A 21,915-nucleotide genomic window follows, 5' to 3' on the forward strand; every position below is an offset into this window, starting at 1 on the left:
AACACGTTTTCAACTAACATTATTTATATAATGAAAATACTTTCAGATACCATAATTTGGGGTTAGAGCTGACTTTAATAAGGGGAAGAAAAAAAATATGTGCAAAGGGAAGGGAACCCAATTCGGAATAATATATTTCAAGGTATGAGGCTTTGCATTTCTAAAATGCAAAAAAAGGAAGAGACAGTGAACACAAGAAATTTTTTACTACCAGGCTCTGGATACCAGATATAGCATTTATGACTTCTGATATGCTAGAGAAATTTCCCATACTTTTAATTTCCTTAAACATACATATAATGAGTGAACACCAACACTGGGAAAGAGGTAGTGTTAACTTGATCAAATCTTGACATCTGCACACTGATTCAGAAAGTGTTTGCTCTTTCTTTAGGGTATCTCAAAATCTTTCAGAATTTCCTGCTATGAGCTTTTGCTCTGTGATGTTTCCTACTATGTATGAGATTCCTCAGAAGCTAGATCTCACAAACACACACAAACCAATTAATTTGAATCATTTTTGCAAACTATATATATTTTAATTAAAATAAACTTAATGGTATAATCCAGGCATAATCATGACCTACATATAAAACTGGTTGCCAAACAAATTAGATACAAAGTCCTACTGGATAGACATTTGGAGTCAGTATTCAATCATGCTTTTATAAGTACATATGATCTGAATGGACCCAGTAACTCAATTTAAGTCTACAACTGGATTTTAAAATGTATCACTGGTAGTATTTCTGGTTTTAAGGAGTTTTGTATGCAAAACTGATATGCTTCCCTATTCTCCAGTAGTATAGAGGCCAGATCTATGAATAATTTTTTAAAGGTATCAAATTCCATTATATTATTGGTATTTTATTAAATCTTAAATCTCTCTTATTTTCCTCCAAATAGGTAGATTTCTCAATTTGTTTGAAATACTGTATAATATTTGAATGCAAAAAAGATAATGAGATGACTAAAAGCTCCTTCATTAGATATGACAAATACATGTCATGTTTACCTAAAACGTGGTGATCTGGAGCATGGCCTAAAGGACAATACATCAGAGTGCTACTTGAAACACTGCCTAGAACTGTGTGTGAACTCTATTGTGATCTTGGTTTTTAAAAGATTTACATTAAAACATTAATTTTCTTCCAGTTACCTTCAAATGAATGTTGGAAACTCCTAAAGGTGGGGATTCATGGAGACTGAACTGACATACCTGGGGAAGACTTGAAATTTGGTTAGGAAAACCAAGACTTCAACAGTGATAGATTTGGTCATTAGTTTGGTACAGGCGAAGAGTATCATTGAGAGGGACTTAAGAGAATACTACATTGGAGCCCTCTGACTACATGAAAAGCAGGATCCAGAGTTAGCAGCAAGAGATCTTCAAATCAACTGAGAAGGGAGCAGGACAATAACTTGTAAGAAACTCTGATCTGTTGCTGAAAAGGACAGTTTTTTCCTTCAAGTCATATTCACAGTTCCCCAACCACCTCCAACTCAGTTTCCACACAAGCAATGGAATAACGAGTAACATCTGACTTTTAGCATTGGGTTCATCCTTCATTGTAAAACAAAACATCAAAACAAAACAAAACATGCCCCCCTCAAATGTTAGCTTTTGTCAAGAGATTTCCTGACCACTATAACTTAACTTTCACTTTTTTTTTTTAAATTGGCCAAACTTCCTAGTTCCTTTTCAGTAGTACTTTAGCACTGAGGCTTGAGACTTGTGGAAGTGGTGTTTCCTATTGTGTGATGTTAACATGATGCCAAATGGTCACTAAGCCTCAATAAACTAGAAGTTTGTAAAGTACTGCAGCAACAAAAACAGCAATTAAAAACAGAGGACCTGCACATGCAGCAAGATCTACAGTGGTGATGAGGATTAGTCAGCAGCTGGTAAAGTCATTGGCTCAGTGGCTCCTGGTTCACTATGGCAACTAAACATTTAAATAATTGGCTATTCTACTTGTAAACAGGAAATCCCATAAGCCAAAGGGGATAATCAAATTATGTCTATGTAGTGTGATGAGAAGTCCAATAGATGGCATTTTGCTAATATGGCATCATTCAAATACCTCTGGCATTTGATTTGTATTGGCTGTATGTCTTTGTACAAACAAAGTAAAAGTACTGTTTGGGGTCTTGGGAGTTATAAAGCTTAGCTAGGATGAGATATCACAGTATAAGCAACAAAACATCAGGATATGTAGGCTTTATCTCCTCACTATGCTGCTGGACATACCCATATGAACTTTCAGGGGCCCCTCTTACTCTCTGGTCTTCCCCATTGAAGGCTCACAGGTTTGTTATGCAATCCCCACACACCTTGCCATCTCCTTAAGTACCCCCATCTCACCGTGACACAAAGAAGGCACAATTGAATGGACAAAAATCACTGACAAATCTATGATTCATTCAGGAAAAAAACTGAGTTGTTTTTTACCCTCTGAAAAAGTCAATGCAATCCTTAGTGCTCATGGATTTCTTCTTTTTTTTTTTCTTTTTACTTCAAATGAGGCTGAGAAGTCAGACCAATTTAACAAAAAAACACATTAGTGAGAGGATGCAGAGGTGTGTTCCAAAAATAACTTATTTCAGCATATGCCGCCTGCTGTGGGTGGCTCATAAGAATTTGGGATATGGAGAAAGGCTTTTGATTTTTTCACAAACTTCTTAGGATATAGACACTCAAAAGTGATGACTCAAGCCACTTTGCTGCATTTTATTTTTGTGGTTTTCAGAAAATACCGCCTATCTAGCCAATTTCTTTTTACCACATGCATAAGATATATATATGTGTGTGTGTGCGTATATATATACGCACCTACACGCATATTTTTAATATCAACTCCACTTTTCAAAATTTCCCCAAAAGTTAAAAAAAAAAAACAAACAAAACCCGGCAGCCAAATACTATGACATCCCAATTAGTAAACACAAAACAGAACGCTTTACAAAATGAATAAAATATACCATATGCACTCAGCTTCCACACTGTAGTACCCAAGTGAGGAGGCTGCTGTGACGATGTCTGTAGGCAGTTTCTTTTGGCAGACAGCTCCAGCGGAATTGCCACTCTCAATTATTAAGTTATGTATAAGACATGTGTGACCCATTGGATATTTGTGAAGTGACACTCGTGCTTCTGCTCATGCCCTGCTCTGTCCGTCCCCCAGAAGCTGTCCGCCTTAGAGCCTGCGGGCTATTGCGGACTCCCATACTGCTACCTCGAGGTACCCCTTGCATTGGCCCTGAGGGGTGACCCCACGGCTGGGGTCCACCTTGCATTGGATGGCCCCAAGCTTGTGGTGGGCCACCCATGGGATGACCCCAGTGAGGTCCTGGACCCCCAGTAGGATTGTGAGACCAACCAGAAGCTCCCGGGTAGCTGTGGCTGAATGCCTCAGGGGAGAGATTAGAAAGGACCATGTTACTAAAACCTAGTCTCATGCTTTCAGAGTCAAAAGCTTCAATTTCTCTGGCTTGACGCTCCAGCAGGCTTCGTATTCGTTCTGTGCGTTCATTCTGCAAAGCCAACATCTCTTCTTCAATCTGTTGGATGAAGGAAGCAAAAAGAAAGCCAATTTATTCTTTAAAAATCTAAAATTTAGGAACCAATAATTACTCAGCTTTGAAGTGGCTGTTTTGTGGATATACATTTAAAAATCAAAATAGATGCACTGTAAGAATCAGTATAATTTATATTTTTAAAATATGTAAAATCAAGGTAATAAACTCTATTGAAATATCAATATTATCAGATAGCAGACATATCATATGTCACTCTAATAAAATAAATATTGGTATAGGAATAGACAAATAGATTAATAAAACAGAAATATAATGAATATCCCAATTTGTAGGTCTTTTTTTTTTTTTCTTCTTTGAGACAGAGTCTCACACTCTGTCACCCTAGCTAGAGTACAGAGGCATCATCATAGCTCACTGCAACCTCAAACTCCTGGCTCAAGCGATCCTCCTGCTTTAGACTCCTAAGTAGCTGGGACTATAGGCGAGTGTCACCACACCCAGCTAATTTTTTCGATTTTTAGTAGAGATGGGGTTCTTGCTCTTGCTCAGGCTGGTCTCGAACTCCTAACCTCAAGTGATCCTCCTCCTTTGGCCTCCCAGAGTGTTAGGATTACAGGAGTGAGCCACCGCAACTGGCCCAATCTGTAGGTCTTTACCTCTGGACAAAGCAGCAGTTAATTCAATGGGAAAAAGATGAAATTTTAAACAAATAATAGCATAACTGGCCAACTTTCTCAAAGGAAATAAAAATGGAACCTCATCTTACACCGTATACCAAAATATATTCCAGATGTACCAAATCCTTAAGTGACAAACAAAAAACTATGATAACCTAATTAAAAGTTAGGAGACTATATATACCTAGAAATTAGTGGTTGGGCGGCTATTGCAATCAGTTCTGGAAAACTAGAAGGCATTACAAATGAATACAGTTGATTGTATATATAAAAAATTATATAGGAAAATACACAATAAATGAAGTCAATAAAAAAACAGTTGGAGAACTTTTTTTATGGATGGTCATTTTAACAATACCTGAACCCATGGATCAACATTAGTAACACTTAAAAGTAGGTCAACTAGACATTATATATCTCTTGATATGAAGCAAAAGGAAATATACAGTAATCCTTATGAAAAATTCTCATAAAAAACTTAAAAAAAAATTGAACCTAAATATAATCACACCTCTGGATCTAACCACCAGTTTACAGGAAATATGAAGTAGAGGAGAGAGGAAAATATAAAATGATATCACAAAGATGCAATCAGCCAAATCCAGAATGTGGAAATTTCTAGGGCAAATGATCCAATCTACATTTTCAAAGAAGGGGAGTACGCTGTTACAGAGTAAAATACTTAAAAGACAATTAACCAAATGCAAGGTCTGGACCTTGTTTGGGTCCAATCCAATAAACAAACTGTAAAGAAGACATTTTTGAGATCATAGGGGAAATTTAGAAATGGACTAAAAAATAATTACTAATTTTGTTAGATATCACAATCGAACTGTGGTTATGTTGGGAGTGAAATGATGCTATACTGGGATTTGCATTAAAAAACAAATTATAGACAAAAGGTGTGGGTGTGGAGGGGGTGAGGAACAGATGAGAAAAAAATCAGCAAAATTTTTGAAGCTGGGTGGTAAGTACTTAGGGATTTCATCGTACTATTCTCCCTACTTTTGCATATGTTAGAAATTTTCCATGGTAAAATGTTTTTTAAAGTAGGAAATAAAGAAAATTTGTAAAGGTGCATTAAGTTATCAAATTTTTAAGGCATTTGAGGACTTAGACCAACAGACATTGCTTTCTGCAGAAATCTAGCTCAAAAAATATGTTTATTTATTTAATTTTATTTTTTGAAGTACGGCCATGCTCTGACACCCAGGCTGGAGTGCAGTGGTGCCATCATACCTCACTGCAGCCTCAAACTCCTGGGCTCAAGTGATCCTCTAGCCTCAGCCTCCCAAAGTGTTGGGATTACAGGCATGACCCACAAAGCCTAGAACAAACACACTTAGTTTTTATTTATCAATTTTTTTAAAAATGTCCTTTAAAAAATACACATTTTAGCACGGGAAGCACACACGAATAAAAAATTGCTAAGCCTATAGCAGAAATACAAAAATATAGAGTGATTCACTTTATAGGGGAGGGAGTATGGGGTAAAGAAGTTTCAAAGGAGATGATACAGAGACTGCATTCTGAAGGAGGAATAGTTTACCAGGAACACAAGGAAATGTGCAAAGGCACGGAGAAACGACAAAATAAGAAGTCTTTGGGAAATTACGAACAGGCCAGAATGGACTGGAGTAAGAAGAGTTTGAAAATTATTATTCTAAGTATTCGAGTTTTGTAAAAGAGGTTTAGGAAGGCATTTTATATGAAGGTTGAAGACTTAGATTAAACATGAATTATTCTTCTGAGGGAAAAACACCAAATTGTTAATTGTGGTGATTTCTGAGTGGTGGGATTAAAGATAATTTTCTATTTATGATTCTCTATATTTGTTGAGTTTTAAAAAATTTTTTCAACCTGCCTCAGGGATACAAATAAATAAATAAAATTAAAAAATTGTTTATGTGTAAAATAATAGTCCCATTATTTTAACATTTACATATAAAATATCCAATTCATATAGTATTAAATTTATATATCTCTTAGGATTAAAGAACTTAAAATTTTCTTTTAAATATTTTATACATAAAAATGTCAAAAATTCATTCACTAAAAATACTTATTTTAATTTAACAGATAGTGCGCTCAGAATGTAATGGATCTGAATTCCTTGCATACTACTGAAGGGAAGTTATGATAAAAAATTAAACACATTATTGCTTATCAATATTTCATAATAAGTATTGCTTTAATTTTGTTTGCTGCTAAGTTTTATCATGTAAAAAACTGAGGATACTTTTCAATTAAATAAAAATCAAAACTGAAGTTTGTGATGGGTTGCATTAATCCTTATTCTTGTAAAACATGTTATTTATTATTGCAAATTGGGAAAGTGGTTTCACAGAGCAGGTAAGAATTACCATAATTAAAATTTCTGGGAGGCTCTCCCAAACTGTATTCTTTGAAACCAAATGTGATCTTTTTGAGTGAATATTTTCATTTCCATAAAGAAGAGTCTTGTAAGATGTTCCGAATGTTAATTCTTAACTAAAAACACTACCAACCAGGATGTTAATACTAAGTGAAATATTGAGAGAAAATTAAATGAGATGATAAAACAAAAAAAGCTCATTTTAGGAATACTACTACTTTTCATATATGTATAAAATTCACATAAAATTTAACATTAATAGTTACCTAGACAAAAATTTAATGTAAATGAAGGATGAGGAAAGTTGAAACAAGACTTCATGTACACATAAGACTCACTTTGCTGGTGACTCAACCTAAATGGACAATATTTGGTTCACTTACAGGCTGACAGCAATCTTCAAACAGAACTATTTTGTTCATCTAGATATTCACCCTAGTTCCATTTCTATTTCTTTTCAGATGACAAGAAAATCCCATTTCTTATCCGTACAACCAGTAAGCACAAAGTGCAGAAAATACAGCTATTAAGATTTTTTAGTTTTTATAGTGAGGGTACATGATTTTGGCGATTGCCAATTGACCCCAGCCTGCCTTGTAGTAATGTACTTCACCTGAAATTAGCCCTAAAAATCAAGTAACATCTCAAAGCACTATAGATTTATTACCCATTCATTGTTTATTTTTTTAAATACTAAATAACTGTATGCATTTTTCCATTATGAAATGAATAGAAACCACATTTTTAAAAGTAAAAAGAATCAATGTATTATATTAATATACCCATTACTAACATTACTTCAATTCACTTTAAGTACAGTTTGTCTTTTTTATTTTATTCAACACCCCATATATTTCCATATTAATACTGTTTTTGCAGCCATCATTTAAATGGCTGAATAAGATTTTATTAGTGGTTTGAGCATGTTTACTTAATTATAAACCATCTGTTTTAGATGGTTAGGTTGTTTTAAAGTATTATAATATAAAGTATGTTATAATTAACACATTTATGGATACTGTTTTTCCTATATTTTGGGTTTATTTTCCTTAGAATAAATGCTCAACATTTTGAATACTTAACATTTCTAAGGCTCAATATACAACTCTCAGTATAAGAATGCCGCTGCACCTTCACCAATGAATACTGATTTTATGCCCGTATTTTACTAGGCTTTGTATAACATGTAAGCTTTGGTTCATATATTGAAATAAGACTGTACCTAAGATGCTAATTAGCACTGCTTAACTCTGAACCACTAGGTGGAGCTAAAATTACAACAGTACTTTAATAATATCAAAATTTCTCTCACAACACTATTGCTAAAATACTATAGGGAGTTTTACTTTTAGTGATAATTTTAAAGCATAAGAGACAGAACTTTAGAGTGAATTTTATTTTACTTTTTAATTTAATTTTTTTTTTTTTTGAGACAGGGTCTTGCTTTGTTGCCTGGGTTAAAGTACAAAGGTATCATAGCTCACTGCAATCTCAAAGTCCCAGGCTCAAGTGATCCTCACGTCTCAGCCTCCTGAGCAGTTGGGACTATAGGTATGTGCTACCACGCCAAGCTAATTTTTAAATTTTTTGTAGAAGTGGGGTCTCACTATGTTGTTCAGGTTGGTCTTCAACTCCTGGTCTCAAGAGATCCTCCTGCCTTGGCCTCCTAATGTGCTAGGATTACAGGTGTGAGCCACCATGCCCAGCCTAGACTGAATTTTAAATAAGAGAGTTGGAATGCGACAGATTTAGAGTATCTGTCTATGGGACAAACTAGATTTTTCAAAATTTATATGTTTTATCCTTCCCATCTTGAATGAGAAACATAATGAGATAATTTTTAGAGGTAAGTAGCTCTTAAAGAAGCCAGTAATAAAGACACCTGTGGCCAGGGAAATAGTAACATCTTCTTTAGGTGGTTTTTTAAAAGATATGTTTTTTAATTTAACAAAGCATTCTATTTTTACGATAACTATAGGAAATAGAGGAAAATCTACAGGCCTATGGTGCAAAAAATGACAACTTTAGGAAGACCATTAGGCAAGTATAATAATCCTAATAATGCCTGACATACCTACGACTATACAAGCTGTTGGGAATTTATGATTCAGGAATTCTGGAACATAGTTCTGAATCCTGAATACAACTGATAATCTAACACTTCTCACAACAGATGCCTTTCCTCTTTTTACCTCTCAAAATCACTGTCCATCAACCTTTTCCCAACACCAACACACACACACATACACACACACACACACACACACACACACACACACACACACACACGAAGTACCCTGAAGGACGGAAATGAATTTGGTGATTCTAGTTCTATTCTCTAATATATTTGACAAAGAATCAGTCAGGAAAAGTAAAAATGTATCTAGAAGTAACATTTTCCAGCCTGCCTTCTCACCTTTGTGGAACTGGTTTTACCTTCTGTCCCTCAGTAATCTTCCACCAATCTATATAGTTCAGGCCAAGGATGTATGAGTAAAGTATATATTCCTGATCCTTTGTCCCTGCCTCTCCCAGGGAATTAATGCAGTTCTTTTTCTTCACTATTCAAGTCTTTCTCCAACCTCCCAGGTAGAGCTAGGTACACAAAAGAAGTGAGGAACATGGTGCCAGAGCTGCTACTGTGACAATTCAACTGACTGTCCTCATATACAACATATCCTTTCTCTAGTAATTACTATTTCATTATATCCCCTTGATTTTTGGAACTCATTAATTGTAGGAGTCATTAGTGAATCAATGATTTTTTTTTTTTTTTTTGAGACAGAGTCTCACTCTGTTGCCCTGGCTAGAGTGCCATGGCTTCAGCCTAGCTCACAGCAACCTCAGACTCCTGGGCTCAAGTGATCCTACTGCCTCAGCCTCCCTAGTAGCTGGGACTACAGGCATGCGCCACCATGCCCGGCTAATTTTTTCTATATATATATATTTTTAGTTGTCCAGATCATTTCTTTCAATTTTTAGTAGAGATGGGGTCTCGCTCTTGCTCAGGCTGGTTTCGAACTCCTGAGCTCAAACAATCCGCCCGCCTTGGCCCGCCAGAGTGCTAGGATTACAGGTGTGAGCCACCGTGCCCAGCCTATAAAATGCTTTTGATAAAAGTAAATACAAGAACAATTATCTTCCTTCTATTATTGATACCTTTTGTTCTAAGAGTGCCCTGCGGAGGGAGACTCTCTGTTCAAGTTCCCGAAGCTCTCGATCATGTTGTGCCTCAGCTTGCATCTTGATTTTGCTCTGATATGCATTCAACAGCTCCAGTTCCTGCTGCAGCTGCATCTTCAAAACCTGGCACTCTGCTTCCTGTGCTTCATCCAAACGCAGCTGAGAGAGAAAGAAAACAGATATATCCTACTGTGAGCTATCTATTCATGACCTATGGAAAGGAGGATGAATGATAGAAGACAGATTACTCTTTTGTAGGTTACACAACTGTTCTCTCTTGTATCTTGCAGTAGACATCTCTGAGAAAGAAAGGCACAGTAACCAATAATAGCTTTATGGAGATAAAGCTATCATAAGCTATTTGGAGGATTCCTAAATAACCACATTTTCCTTAAGAAAAACCTAGAATCTGATTAGGTGATATAAAATTTTGAATCTCTGTGTAAAGAGCTTCTGGAAAAAAAAATAATAAAAAAATAAAAATAAAACTCTGAATCTCTTCCTTCCTAGTGGAAATCACTACACAACAGAGACTAGCAAACTATAGCCTACAGACCAAATCTGGGCAGCTGCCTGTTTTATCTTGTTTTTTTTTACAGCCCACTAGCTAAGGATGGTTTTTTCACTCTGAAATGGTTACATTCTGTTTATTTTTTTTGAAAAAGGGTCTCACTCTGTTGCCTGGGCTAGAATGCAGTGGTATCACCATAGCTCCCTGCAACCTTAAATTCCTAGGCTCAAGTGTTCCTCTTGCCTCAGCTCCTGAGTAGGTGGGGCTATAAGCACATGCCACCATGCCCAGTCTCTATTTTTTGTAGAGATGGGATCTCGCTATTGTCCAGGCTGGTCTCAAGCTCCTGGCCTCAAGTGATCTTCCCGCCTCAGCCTACCAGAGTGCTAGGATTATAGGCATGAGCCACTGTACCTGGCCTTGAAATGGCTACCTTTTAAATGGTTATATTGTTACCCACATAATATCCTTAATTTTGCTTCCTGGCCTGCAAACCCTAAAATATTTATTATATGGCTCTTTTTTTTTTTTTTTTGAGACAGAGTCTTGCTGTGTTGCCTGGGCTAGGGTGCCGGGGGGTCAGCCTAGCTCACAGCAACCTCGAACTCCTGAGCTCAAACAATCCGCCCGCCTCGGCCTCCCAGAGAGCTAGGATTACAGGCGTGAGCCACCATGCCCGGCCCTATATGGCCCTTTTAAGAAACAAGTTTACAAAGCTCTTATACAGAAAATATTTTGTATTTGCACTAAAATGCGACCATTTGGATTCCCAATACAGTACTACTTTTTGCCTACTGTTTACCAAAGCTGCTGCTCCAATCTCAATAAGCTGTTGGGATCTGTGTTGGCAGGAAGCCTATTTAGAACCTCATGTCTAAATGTATCAATGAGAATTCACATGCATCATGACATTTTCAAACAATGTTGAGAGCAGGAAGAATATAAACCACCACACCACTATTTCCCAAGCTGCAAGACAGTATCATTTCCAACTAATATTTTAACTGCTGGGATTTCTTTAAGGTGGTGGAAGAAAAGAGTCTAGTAAATTTATTTTGCTTAAACAAAGAGAACTCACGGCTTGTGTGGAGAGCATTTCGTTAATGCTGTGATCATACTGCTCTGCCAAGATGGCTAACTTCCGGGTCTGCTCCTCTTTTAGCCGTTTCAGAACAGCTTTGTGCTCACTCTTTGGTGTAGTCTCCAGTAGGTGATTCCTTAATGCTTTGTACTGTCTTGTTTGGATTTTGCAGGTATCCTGAAACTGCTTTTTTATTTGGAGTTCTTTAGACTGGGAAGAAAAAAATAGATGTATGTAAGATATAACATATGGCACTTGGTACACCTTATGTTTACTTACATGGAAATAAAGGCTATTAGGAAAAAGGGAAAGGAAAACCAAAAAGGTCAGATCACAAGGTTGCCAGTACTTTTGCACTCGGCTATTCAGCCAAATCGTTGATTGGATTCTACGCATTTTTCCAACAAAAACTCTCATTTAAAACATAACCCCATTTATAACAGGACTTCAAGCAGTATTTTTTTATTTCACTAATAAGTTTAGTGATTTGACTAAATACTAAAATTAACTTTGATTACTGTTATGTATTCATGACATAAAATCAAATTTTTTTCTCGTGAATTAGTATAGTAGATATAAAAGCACTTTACTGGCAAGAAAATATATTATCAGATCTCGAGGCAAAATACAAAGCACATTTATTCTGTTCCTTATCTGAAACACTTTGCTCCAATTTCTCTTAATGACAATTTCAACTCGGACTACACAGTCTATGTACCAAACTTGAGGATGAGTTGGAAGCCTCTATTTGTAACTGATCAATATTGTTATTACAATTGTCTTTTCCTTAAAAGAACAGGTAGAAATATACTTAGTAATGATTTACTCTTCTTTTTTTTTTGAGATAGAGTCTCACTCTGTTGCCTGGGCTAGAGTGCCGTGGCATCAGCCTAGCTCACAGCAACCTCAAACTCCTGGGCTCAAGCAATCCTACTGCCTCAGCCTCCCGAGTAGCTAGGACTACAGGCATGCGCCACCATGCCCGGCTAATTTTTTTTTTTTCTCTATTTTTAGTTGTTTGGCTAATTTCTTTCTATTTTTAGTTGAGACAGGGTCTCACTCTTGCTCGGGCTGGTCTCGAACTTCTGAGCTCAAGCAATCCTCCAGCCTCAGCCTCCAAGAGTGCTAGGATTACAGGAATGAGCCACTGTGCCTGGCCGATTTACTCTTTAACTCAAGCAAAAACTTGAAAGTCAGTCAAGTTAACTAACTTTTCAAAGGTCAAACAAAATTATGGGTGTAAGGGAAGGGATAACCCTCTTCTTAGGGTGACAACAGATATGACCTACAGTACATAAACATTTCTCAGATAAAAATAATTTGAGTTTACAGACATAAGACCTTTGGCTTTAGTGTTTATATTCTATGAACTAGGTTTTAAAAAGTTTTAATAAGGCATATTTCTATAAAGTATACTGGTTGATCTATAAGTGAAAATATATTCATTTACAACACTGAGGTACAACCTACAGTTAAAATTATTCTACCTTAATATAAAGACTGCCAGGTATTGATTGGTTCATTCAGTGTGCAACAAATGCATATATGACCAAATTTACACACTCACCTAGGAAAAGGTTTTTTCCTCCCTGTACTACATTAAATATACCCTCTTTCTATATGTTTCACCAACTGAGGCAGTACGTCCTAGTAATATACTTTTCTTCTGTGAGGGGTCAAGAAATGTCTAGCCAGAAAAAGAAACATGTTTTAGCTATGCTTAGTAGCACCATTCTTAAACGCTGTGTTTGGTTTAAAAGTTTTTCCAAGTGCTTCTAAACAGAAACAAAACAATGAAATTTAGATATTCTCTTCTGCCTCTGTGTATCAGCCTCAATTATTTTAAAAGTTTTTATTTTTAAAATATTGTGCCAATCATTCTATACCACAGACTAATGAGAAAAAAGAATTTCTTGAAAAATTTTTCCTCAACAAGAGTAAGATTAATGCTTATACCAAGAATAAAATATATCTCTCAATATTTGACTCAAGTGAAAGCAAGATGAATATGTTACAGTTATTTCTACTCATTTAATGCTTACAAAGCATCATCTGGATGGCAGCTGAAGAAATAGCAGAGTGGGCAGTAGATTTTTACCCAACCCAATTCACAGAAATAACATCTCTCCCCAGTAAATCCTAGTCACCATAGACAAGTATTCAAACTGAAGTCTCCTCTCCCCAGATTTAAAGTTTTGGAGAAGGTTTGAAGAAGAGAAGGTTTTAAGACGTTTACTTAGGTAAATAGAAATGAGATGACTTGGTGTTAAAATTTAGTCTGTTTTATTCAAATTGACTAAGCAGGGAGATATATGTAAAAGAGAGGAAAATGGTGATTTCTCTTCCCTACTAAAAGAAAAACCTTGAGCTCATTTGTCATCAGAAGGAGGCATTCTATTTAAAGTCAATGACAGTGAAACATTATTTCCTCCTCATTTTTTATTTAGTAGTTGAGAAAATCAGACTACTATTTACAAGCTTTCAAACTGAAAAGGCTCTAATGACAAGAAACAGAAAGGAAGGGTTAAACGTCAAACAACTCTCCATCACCCATGCCCGAAAGAAATGCAGTCATACCAGATTTATGGTAGGACTACAGAAAACTAACATGTTTTCAGTTAGGTTCATTCTTAGGTGCCACTGGCTTTAAAACCATAATTAATTTCACAGACAGGTCTTTTGGTGGGAAATTGCTCATTCTGCAGCCAAATGATTATATATCTGTCTACTGCAAAAATGAATAAATCTGAAAAATGATTATGAATTCCAATTTTTCTAAGTATTAAATAAGTAAGGTTATGTTGGTAGTCAACATAACTACTCTGTAAATGATGTTAATTAGCTGTTTTCAAAACATAGCAAAGTAAAATTTTACTCAGGTTCACATGGAAAGGGTAAAGCACCTTAACATTACTCTATACTTTGTTCAGGGCAGCGTGTTTGAATGGAGTGGGTGGGAATTGACAATACCATTGGGTGTGTTGTAGCTTCTAGATTCTGACAGAGATTATCTCTGTGAATGAATTTCACTTTACTCCAGCAGTTATTCAGAGTAAAGCCAAGTACAGTTTTATAGTTTAAATATCAAATAGTTTATAAAAAGGGCTGGGTAGGGTGTGGGGGAGCCTTTAAATAGGAAATACTGTGGGACCTGGGCCTTACTGGACATAAGTAAAAGTTTAAAATGTGCAGACATATCAGATCAAGTGAAGTGCTATCACTGATGACAGACTATACAGTGGGTGGTTTTTGTTTATTAATGTTCACGCTATGTTTATTACAAGTTATGAAATTTAAAAATTTCTTAGAATTGTTAACTCTGGTTGACTTTAGTGGAGGAGGATGGACCAGGTGGCAGGAGGAATAAGGAGAGAGAGGGGAAACCTTTTACTTGATAATGCACTTTCATATTTTTATTTTTTTTTATTTTTTTATTTTTTTGAGACAGAGTCTCACTGTGTTGCCCCGACTAGAGTGCAGTGGCGTCATCCTAGCTCACGGCAACCTCAAACTCCTGGGCTCAAGCGATCCTTCTGCCTCAGCCTCCTGAGTAGCTGGGACTACAGGCATGCGCCACCATGTCCGGCTAATTTTTTCTATATATTTTTAGTTGTCCAATTAATTTCTTTCTATTTTTAGTAGAGACGGGGTCTCGCTCTTGCTCAGGCTGGTTTTGAACTCCTGAGCTCAAACGATCCGCCCGCCTTGGCCTCCCAGAGTGCTAAGATTACAGGCGTGAGCCACCGTGCCAGGCCCATATTTTTAAATTTTATACAAATCACAGAGCAAATTAGAATTCTAAAACTGTATTACTTGGAACAGAGAAAAGCCAAATGGTTAGCATGCTGGCATTTAGAATATAATATCAGCACTGGATATTTGAGCACATTTAAAATAAGAATTTTTTTTTTTTTTCAGACATAGTCTCACTCTGTTGCCCGGCTAGAGTACAATGGTGTCATCATAGCTCACTGCAACCTCAAACTCCTGGGCTCAAATGATCCTCCTGCCTCAGCCTCCCAAGTAGCCAGGACTACAGGCAAGTGCCATCACTCCTGGCTAATATTTTCTATTTTTAGTAGAGTCTATTTTTAGCAGGTCTCAACTCTTGCTTAGGCTGGTCTCAAACTCCAGAGCTCAAGGGATCCTCCCACCTCAGCCTCCCAGAGTGCTAGGATTACAGGCATGAGCCACTGTGCCCAGCCTAGACTTTTCCTGATTACATGGATGTCTTTTATGTTTTCCCCTTTGTCAAAAAACTTAGGCTTAAGGTACCTTCAAACTCTTAGGCTGTTGTCGTACTTCCATGACATGCTTTCGTCTTAGTTCTCGTTCTCTTCGCTTATTGTATTCCAGCTGGTTAGTGAGCTCAGTTTGATGCTGCAATCTGATCAACTCACAGCGCATCTTCTGAATTGTGTTGAGGTGACGGAACTCCAGTTCTTGCATGGATTCATGTTGTCGAAGTAGCATGGCATGCTCTAAGTCCTTCTGAGTCTGCCTTTTATTTAACTCCTAATCCATAATACAAAAGACAAAGGTATAATTTACTGCTATACAATGCCAGAAAAAAAATCTTAAGAAACAGAATAACCAAGAAACAGATGTAATTAATCCTTTAATTCAATAATGGCTACATAGTAAATACTAGAGTTCTTTGATTTTTAAATGGGCAATTAGTAGCACCAATTTTCTTATCATATTCATTTACTATTTATTCACACTATTTTATTGCCATAAGCTTAAGACATTATCAAATCTATCTCAAGAGGATTAAACATCTTCCTTTTGTTTCCTAATTTTATATTTGAAGAGGGCTCCTAAGTCATCCTTTGAATTTCTTCAGAGCATACTATTCAATTCTATTACATGCAGTCTACCCTGTTATGTGTAGCAGTTATGAACATGGACACTAGAAAGCCAGATTGCCTGTAGTCTAAATTCTGGCTCTGCTACTTATGAACAGTGATTACTTGGGTTAGTTATTTAAACTCACTGTGATTCAGTTTAATCATCTCTCAAATGCAGATAATAATATAGCTGTTTCACAGATTTAATGTGACTATGAAATGAATTTATAAACAGAAAGTTCTCAGAATACTTAGTACATGGTGCTCAATAAATGTTATTTTTTAAATTCTTTTTTTCAGACTAAAAACAAGTACACCATACATATACAATGTAAAAGGAAAACTTCCTCCCTTGGCCTCTGCAAAACCTTTCCCCAGAGGCCAACACTGTGGTGTACATGCTTCTCAACCTTCCCTGTGTTTATTTTGACATATCTTTTATACAAAAACATACACTTTTAAAAACTGAACAATATATACTGTAGGCATGTAAGCTGCTTTCTTCCTTTAACAATATATTGCATATATATCCAGATCAGATCAGTACATAAAGATTGTTTTGTTTCATCATAAGCTACTGCTTTGTGATACCATAACTTTGATCATCATTCCTCTATAGTTGGACATTTAAACTATTTCCAGTTTTTGCTTTTGTAAACAAAGTTTTAATAAATATCTACATATACTGTACCATATAATCATGTTATCAGTACTGAGGAATACAGTTCTAGAAGTGAATATGATGGCTAAAAGCATATGTACATATTAAATTTTAAAAGCTGCTGTTAAATCATGCTCTAAAAGAGCAGTATCAATTTACACTCTTACCGACAGTTTTCATTAACCCATGCCATTACTAGGAGTCGATGTTATCAATCTTTTAAAATTTTTTTATCTAATTGACATAACTGTTTTAATTTGAATTTCTTTAATCACTAGTGAATCTGTACACTATGCTACATTTGAAGCTTATTTCAACCCACACCTGGATATTTATCTATGCTGACAGGTATCTTGATAATGAGAACAACTGTTTTCATTGGCATAAGAGTTTCTACATTTGCCTAATAAATAATTACATGACTAAAAATGCACTAAATGGCAACAAACACCTTATGATACCTATTTCAGATCAAAGAGGCAAAAACTGCCCAATTAATTTCCTCATATTTAAAAGTTAATATTTCTTTCATTCATGAGTCAATTAATAAATATTTATTGAATGCCTACTATGGGTGAGAAACTGGGGGATACAAAAAACTGTACCAAGTCTGTGATTTCATACAACTTTCATATTAGTGAAGACGTCAGGACACCCCTCCCCGCAAAAGTGTATGTTTGTGTAACAGAAAGAAGTACAAAAAAGAACACTTAAAGAAGGGAGAAGGATTTGGTGGTCAGGGAAGGTATTGCTGAAGCACTGACATTTGAATAAGGATATAAAGAAGGAAGAAAATATGCCATGTGAATATCTGGGGAAAAATGATTCAGACACAGGGAAGTACAAGTGAAAAGTCCCTGAGGCTGGAATGTGATTGGCATACTTTCAGAAAAGTTTTTTTTTTTTTTTTTAACAGACAGGGTCTCGCTCCGTCACCCAGGCTGGAGGGCAGTTGTGTGATCACAGCTTACTGCTACCTCAAATGTCTGGGATCAAGCGATCCTCCTGGCTCGGCCTCCTAAAGTGCTAAGATTACAGGAATGAGCCACCATGCCTGGCCAGGAAAGATTCTTTTGATAAATGATTTTAAATTTCATGTCATTCAAACATACCTCCCTGACAAGGTCCTGCTCCAAGTTATGACGTCCAAGTAACATTCTTCTCTTGAAACGACGACATTCTAGCTCTAGGTATTGTCTCTGACGTCGAAGAAGGTTAGCTTCTTCTTCTGCTTGGAAATGTTGTATATTCTCCTTCTGCTTTGAAAGCCACTCCTGTTTTTCTTTTTTTGGGGTGCTCTGGTTTTCATTCAGTTCCTGGCAACATAAAAAACAACTCAGTCCAAAATACATAAAAATTAACTACATGAATGTATCATTTTGTATCTGGTAAATTTAAATAGAAGTACTTCATTTTATTTCCTCTCTAATGCTCAGGCAGGGCAATGACCTTGAGAAGGTAGGTGATATTTTCCTCTTTTCTTGAGTTACCCAGTAAATAGGACAGGAAACAGAGAGATGTACACCAGAAAATATGCATAGGTTCTAGCTTTGCACAGCTACACTTCTGAAAGCACACAATTTCTCAAAGTACACAATGATTAGTTAATAAAGTAAAACATATTCTTCTTTATTTATTTATTTTTTTCAAGTCAAAGAGCTAAGCATAAGCCTAGAACATATTCTTCTGTAAAACCTTCACAAGAAGAGACAGAAGGCAGTGCTTTAAGGTAAAAATCACATGTGAATTAAAATGAGGGCTAAAATACAGTTAAACAACATTATACACTTCTTGGTTTTTGACATTCCTGATACTGAGTTTTTGGTAAAATTATGGATGGACTCAATATAAGAAAACCGGAAATTAAATGACAAAACCATGGGAGAATAGAGACCTCCTTTATAAATGATATTTAATTTTCAGCATTAAAAACCACTGAACAAATCAAAACTAATGATTTTTTACACTGTTTTAAATACCTGACAAACTAATGCTCTAAAATGAAAAATAAAATAAAATAAATATCATGTCACAAACTACCTTATTAAAAATGCATTTGTATTGGGCAAGATGAAAAAACTGACGATATATTCAATGAAGCAAACCCTCAGATGCTAATTAATGCTAGCATATTTTCAACCTAAAGAGCATCAATGTTGTACAGAATGTAAATAAGCCATCTTTCTTAGATGTATAGGATAACTTGTTTAGAGAATACTAAACCCTCTGCTATTCAAGAAAGAGATCAATACTTTATAATTTTAGTTCATAAGATATCCAAACACATAAAAATAAAACACTTATACATAAATTAGTAATACTTAAAAGAGTGTAGTGTATGCACACTATGGGAAGAGACAGGAATAACATGGGCACATGCATAGAGAATCGCCTGGGTATCTTTTTCAAAACCTTCTGCCAGAGAACTTTCCCACCAAGACTCTGATATGTCCCTTCCTCTCTACTGAGAATCACTATTCTGAGTGAACATAAGTACACACAAAAAAATCTAGCTTCTAAAACAAAATAAATTTATTAGTTTGACTACAAGTTACATGCTTAAAGGATTATCTAAATCTACTAAACCTTAAAGCTAAACTCTCACTGCACTGGAAAAAAGAACTGTACAAGTATATTTTGTTGATTATTTATATATAGTTAGGAACTCTATTTACTATCTTTTCAAACTCAAAGTTCCATTATGGAGTTTGGCTTTTGTATTATAGTCATGGGAATATACAGCAGGTTACATCCTTTACAGTTAGAAAAATCTTGTCAATGAAGCTCACTTGGCAGGGTATATAGCAAATCTTTGTGACACCAATACGTGCGCAAGACTTACATATCTGATTATACAGCAAATTCCTAGATACACAAAAAGTATTAATATCAGAAAGATTATATGTATTTTATAAAAATCAATTAATTTATCATAGTGAGCTAATTAATTACACGGACTAAAAATTTCAGTCAGTCTTTAAGAGGGGGGATAAATTAAGACATATCATTTTTCTATCCCAGCTACTACCCTGACTAATTATCCCTTTTCAGAAACTACCTTGGAACAATTAAGGCTTTCTTCGAAGGTAGACTAAATCTGCTTTTTAAAAAAGTTTAAAAAGCAGCATATAAAGGGCAAATAAATATGAAACCATGTAGCCATAAAGAAATAATCAGCATGTACTATTTAAAAAATATAAACAAATATGCCTCTTATCCTCATTCTATGTTAAAACTGACGTAAGAACAAATTATAATCTTCTGTGTTAAAAGTAAAAAGTTAGGTTTTACTTCTAAAGTAAGAAATGTGTGATTTTTATACGGCTCAAATATTTTAATTTTTTTCCCTAATGAGTCAGTTACTTAATATGCATACAGGAAAGCTATTATAAATAAAATAATTTATATTTTCAGGAAATGATTCTCTTTAGATCCTACTCAACTAGAAAACTCAGTTAAGGTTAACTGATTATTATCAATGTTTTCATTTAAACTGATATAAAGTTAGTGGCCACAAGCAAAGAAAATTTTATTCTAATGGTTCTATGAGTTGATCATCATTGGATATAATCGGTAAGCAGATAATTGGCTTGAAAATTTTTATGAAATCAGTACCTCTTTAAGCTGCTCTTTTCGAAGTTTATATTCTCTTTTCTGTGACTCCAAAAAGCTATTCAGTTCTTTCTTCTGTTGGGCCTGAATATGTTGCTGAAATTTTTTCTCCTCATTGGCCATCACTTTAGCCTATATGAAATTTTAAGAATGAATCAAATTAGTTAAGTAGATAGATTCAAAGCAGCAGTTTAATATATATCACAAAGGATACTTTTTTTTAGAACAAAAATCAATAGAAACATTATCAAAATAAAATACCTAAACAAATTATTAACAAATGTTACTCAGTATCCTCAACATTTGAACTTCATAGAACCATTAAGGTAGAACTCATTTTTGAAATGTTGATCTCTTAACAGGGTCAAAAATGTTTTCACCATTTTATTTCACTTAACAGGAGTATACCCTCCCCCCAACTCCTCAATAAAGCAAACAAATACTGTTCTTATCTCTGATTATATGCACAATCATTGTAGAACATTTAGGAAATACAGAAAAACCAGAGAAGAAAAATCTTACATAATTTTACCACCCAGAGATAACTAACATAAACATTTTGGTACATACTGTTTCTAATTTTTTCTATGGATATATATACATATTTTTAAATCATTTTAATTTATTTATTTTTGAGACAAGGCCTCACTCTGTTGCCTGAGTTAGACTGCAGTGGTGTCATCACAGCTCACTGCAACTTCAAACTCCTGGGCTCAAGCAATCCTCTTGCCTCAGCCTCTCGAGTAGCTGAAACTACAGGTGCACACTACTACACCCAGTTAATTTTTCTATGTTTTTATAGAGACAGGGTCTTGCTATGTTGCTTAGGCTGGTCTCGAACTCCTAGCCTCCAGTGACCCTCCTGCCTTGGCCTCCCAAAGTGCTCAGATTACAGGTATGAGCCATCACACCCTACTTATATTTTTAAAACAAATTTATAATCACATTGTATATTTTGTTCCATGAATTGCTTTCCTAAGTATGTTGGTATCTACCTCTTCCCAAACTATTAAAAATACCACCTAATGCCTAACAGGATTCTAAATATCTGTACACTAATTCAAAATCAAACATTTATTTATACTATAAATTATTTTGCCAAATTTCCTCCTACTGTCAGAGTAATTCTCTTTTGGGAAGAGGAAGAAAAAGGTACTTATGATAAATAATGCTTTAATGCAGACTAGCTGGACATATTTTGATGATATCATGTGAATTTATTAAGAAGCCTACATTCTACTTGACAAACATGAATATCAAAAGAAAATGAAACTGATAGGACACCAAAAATATTAGAAGAAAAGGTTTCATGCAACAAGAATCCTAAAAAATATACCTTTATCATATAATAGAACAATGATACTTACTTGTCCACAATCAAATGGGCTAAATCTTAATCTGAATCTTTCATAATCTATAATCTCCA

General features: G+C 35.3%; 1 protein-coding gene and 1 long non-coding RNA gene across 2 annotated transcripts in view; one reads left to right on the forward strand and one right to left on the reverse strand.

The window, feature by feature from the left end:
* Positions 1 to 2,513: 2,513 nt before the first annotated feature.
* Positions 2,514 to 21,915, reverse strand: part of TAOK1 (TAO kinase 1) — a 129,349-nt gene continuing 109,947 nt past the window's right edge. Inside the window, exons 15-20 of the mRNA XM_012657322.1 lie at positions 20,493 to 20,621; positions 17,990 to 18,193; positions 15,642 to 15,881; positions 11,364 to 11,576; positions 9,751 to 9,933; positions 2,514 to 3,561 (exon numbers count right to left, since the gene is read on the reverse strand). Coding sequence (XP_012512776.1) covers positions 3,100 to 3,561; positions 9,751 to 9,933; positions 11,364 to 11,576; positions 15,642 to 15,881; positions 17,990 to 18,193; positions 20,493 to 20,621 — 1,431 coding nt within the window. The 3' untranslated portion in view covers positions 2,514 to 3,099. The remainder of the gene's footprint in view (positions 3,562 to 9,750; positions 9,934 to 11,363; positions 11,577 to 15,641; positions 15,882 to 17,989; positions 18,194 to 20,492; positions 20,622 to 21,915) is intronic.
* On the forward strand, positions 8,562 to 9,947 carry LOC105820764. Its single transcript, XR_001138020.1, has 2 exons — positions 8,562 to 8,631; positions 9,764 to 9,947. It is a non-coding gene; the product is annotated as an uncharacterized LOC105820764 (long non-coding RNA).

This window comes from Propithecus coquereli, unplaced genomic scaffold, assembly GCF_000956105.1.
Source record: "Propithecus coquereli isolate 6110/MARCELLA unplaced genomic scaffold, Pcoq_1.0 Scaffold536, whole genome shotgun sequence".
NCBI classification, from domain to species: Eukaryota; Metazoa; Chordata; class Mammalia; order Primates; family Indriidae; genus Propithecus; species Propithecus coquereli.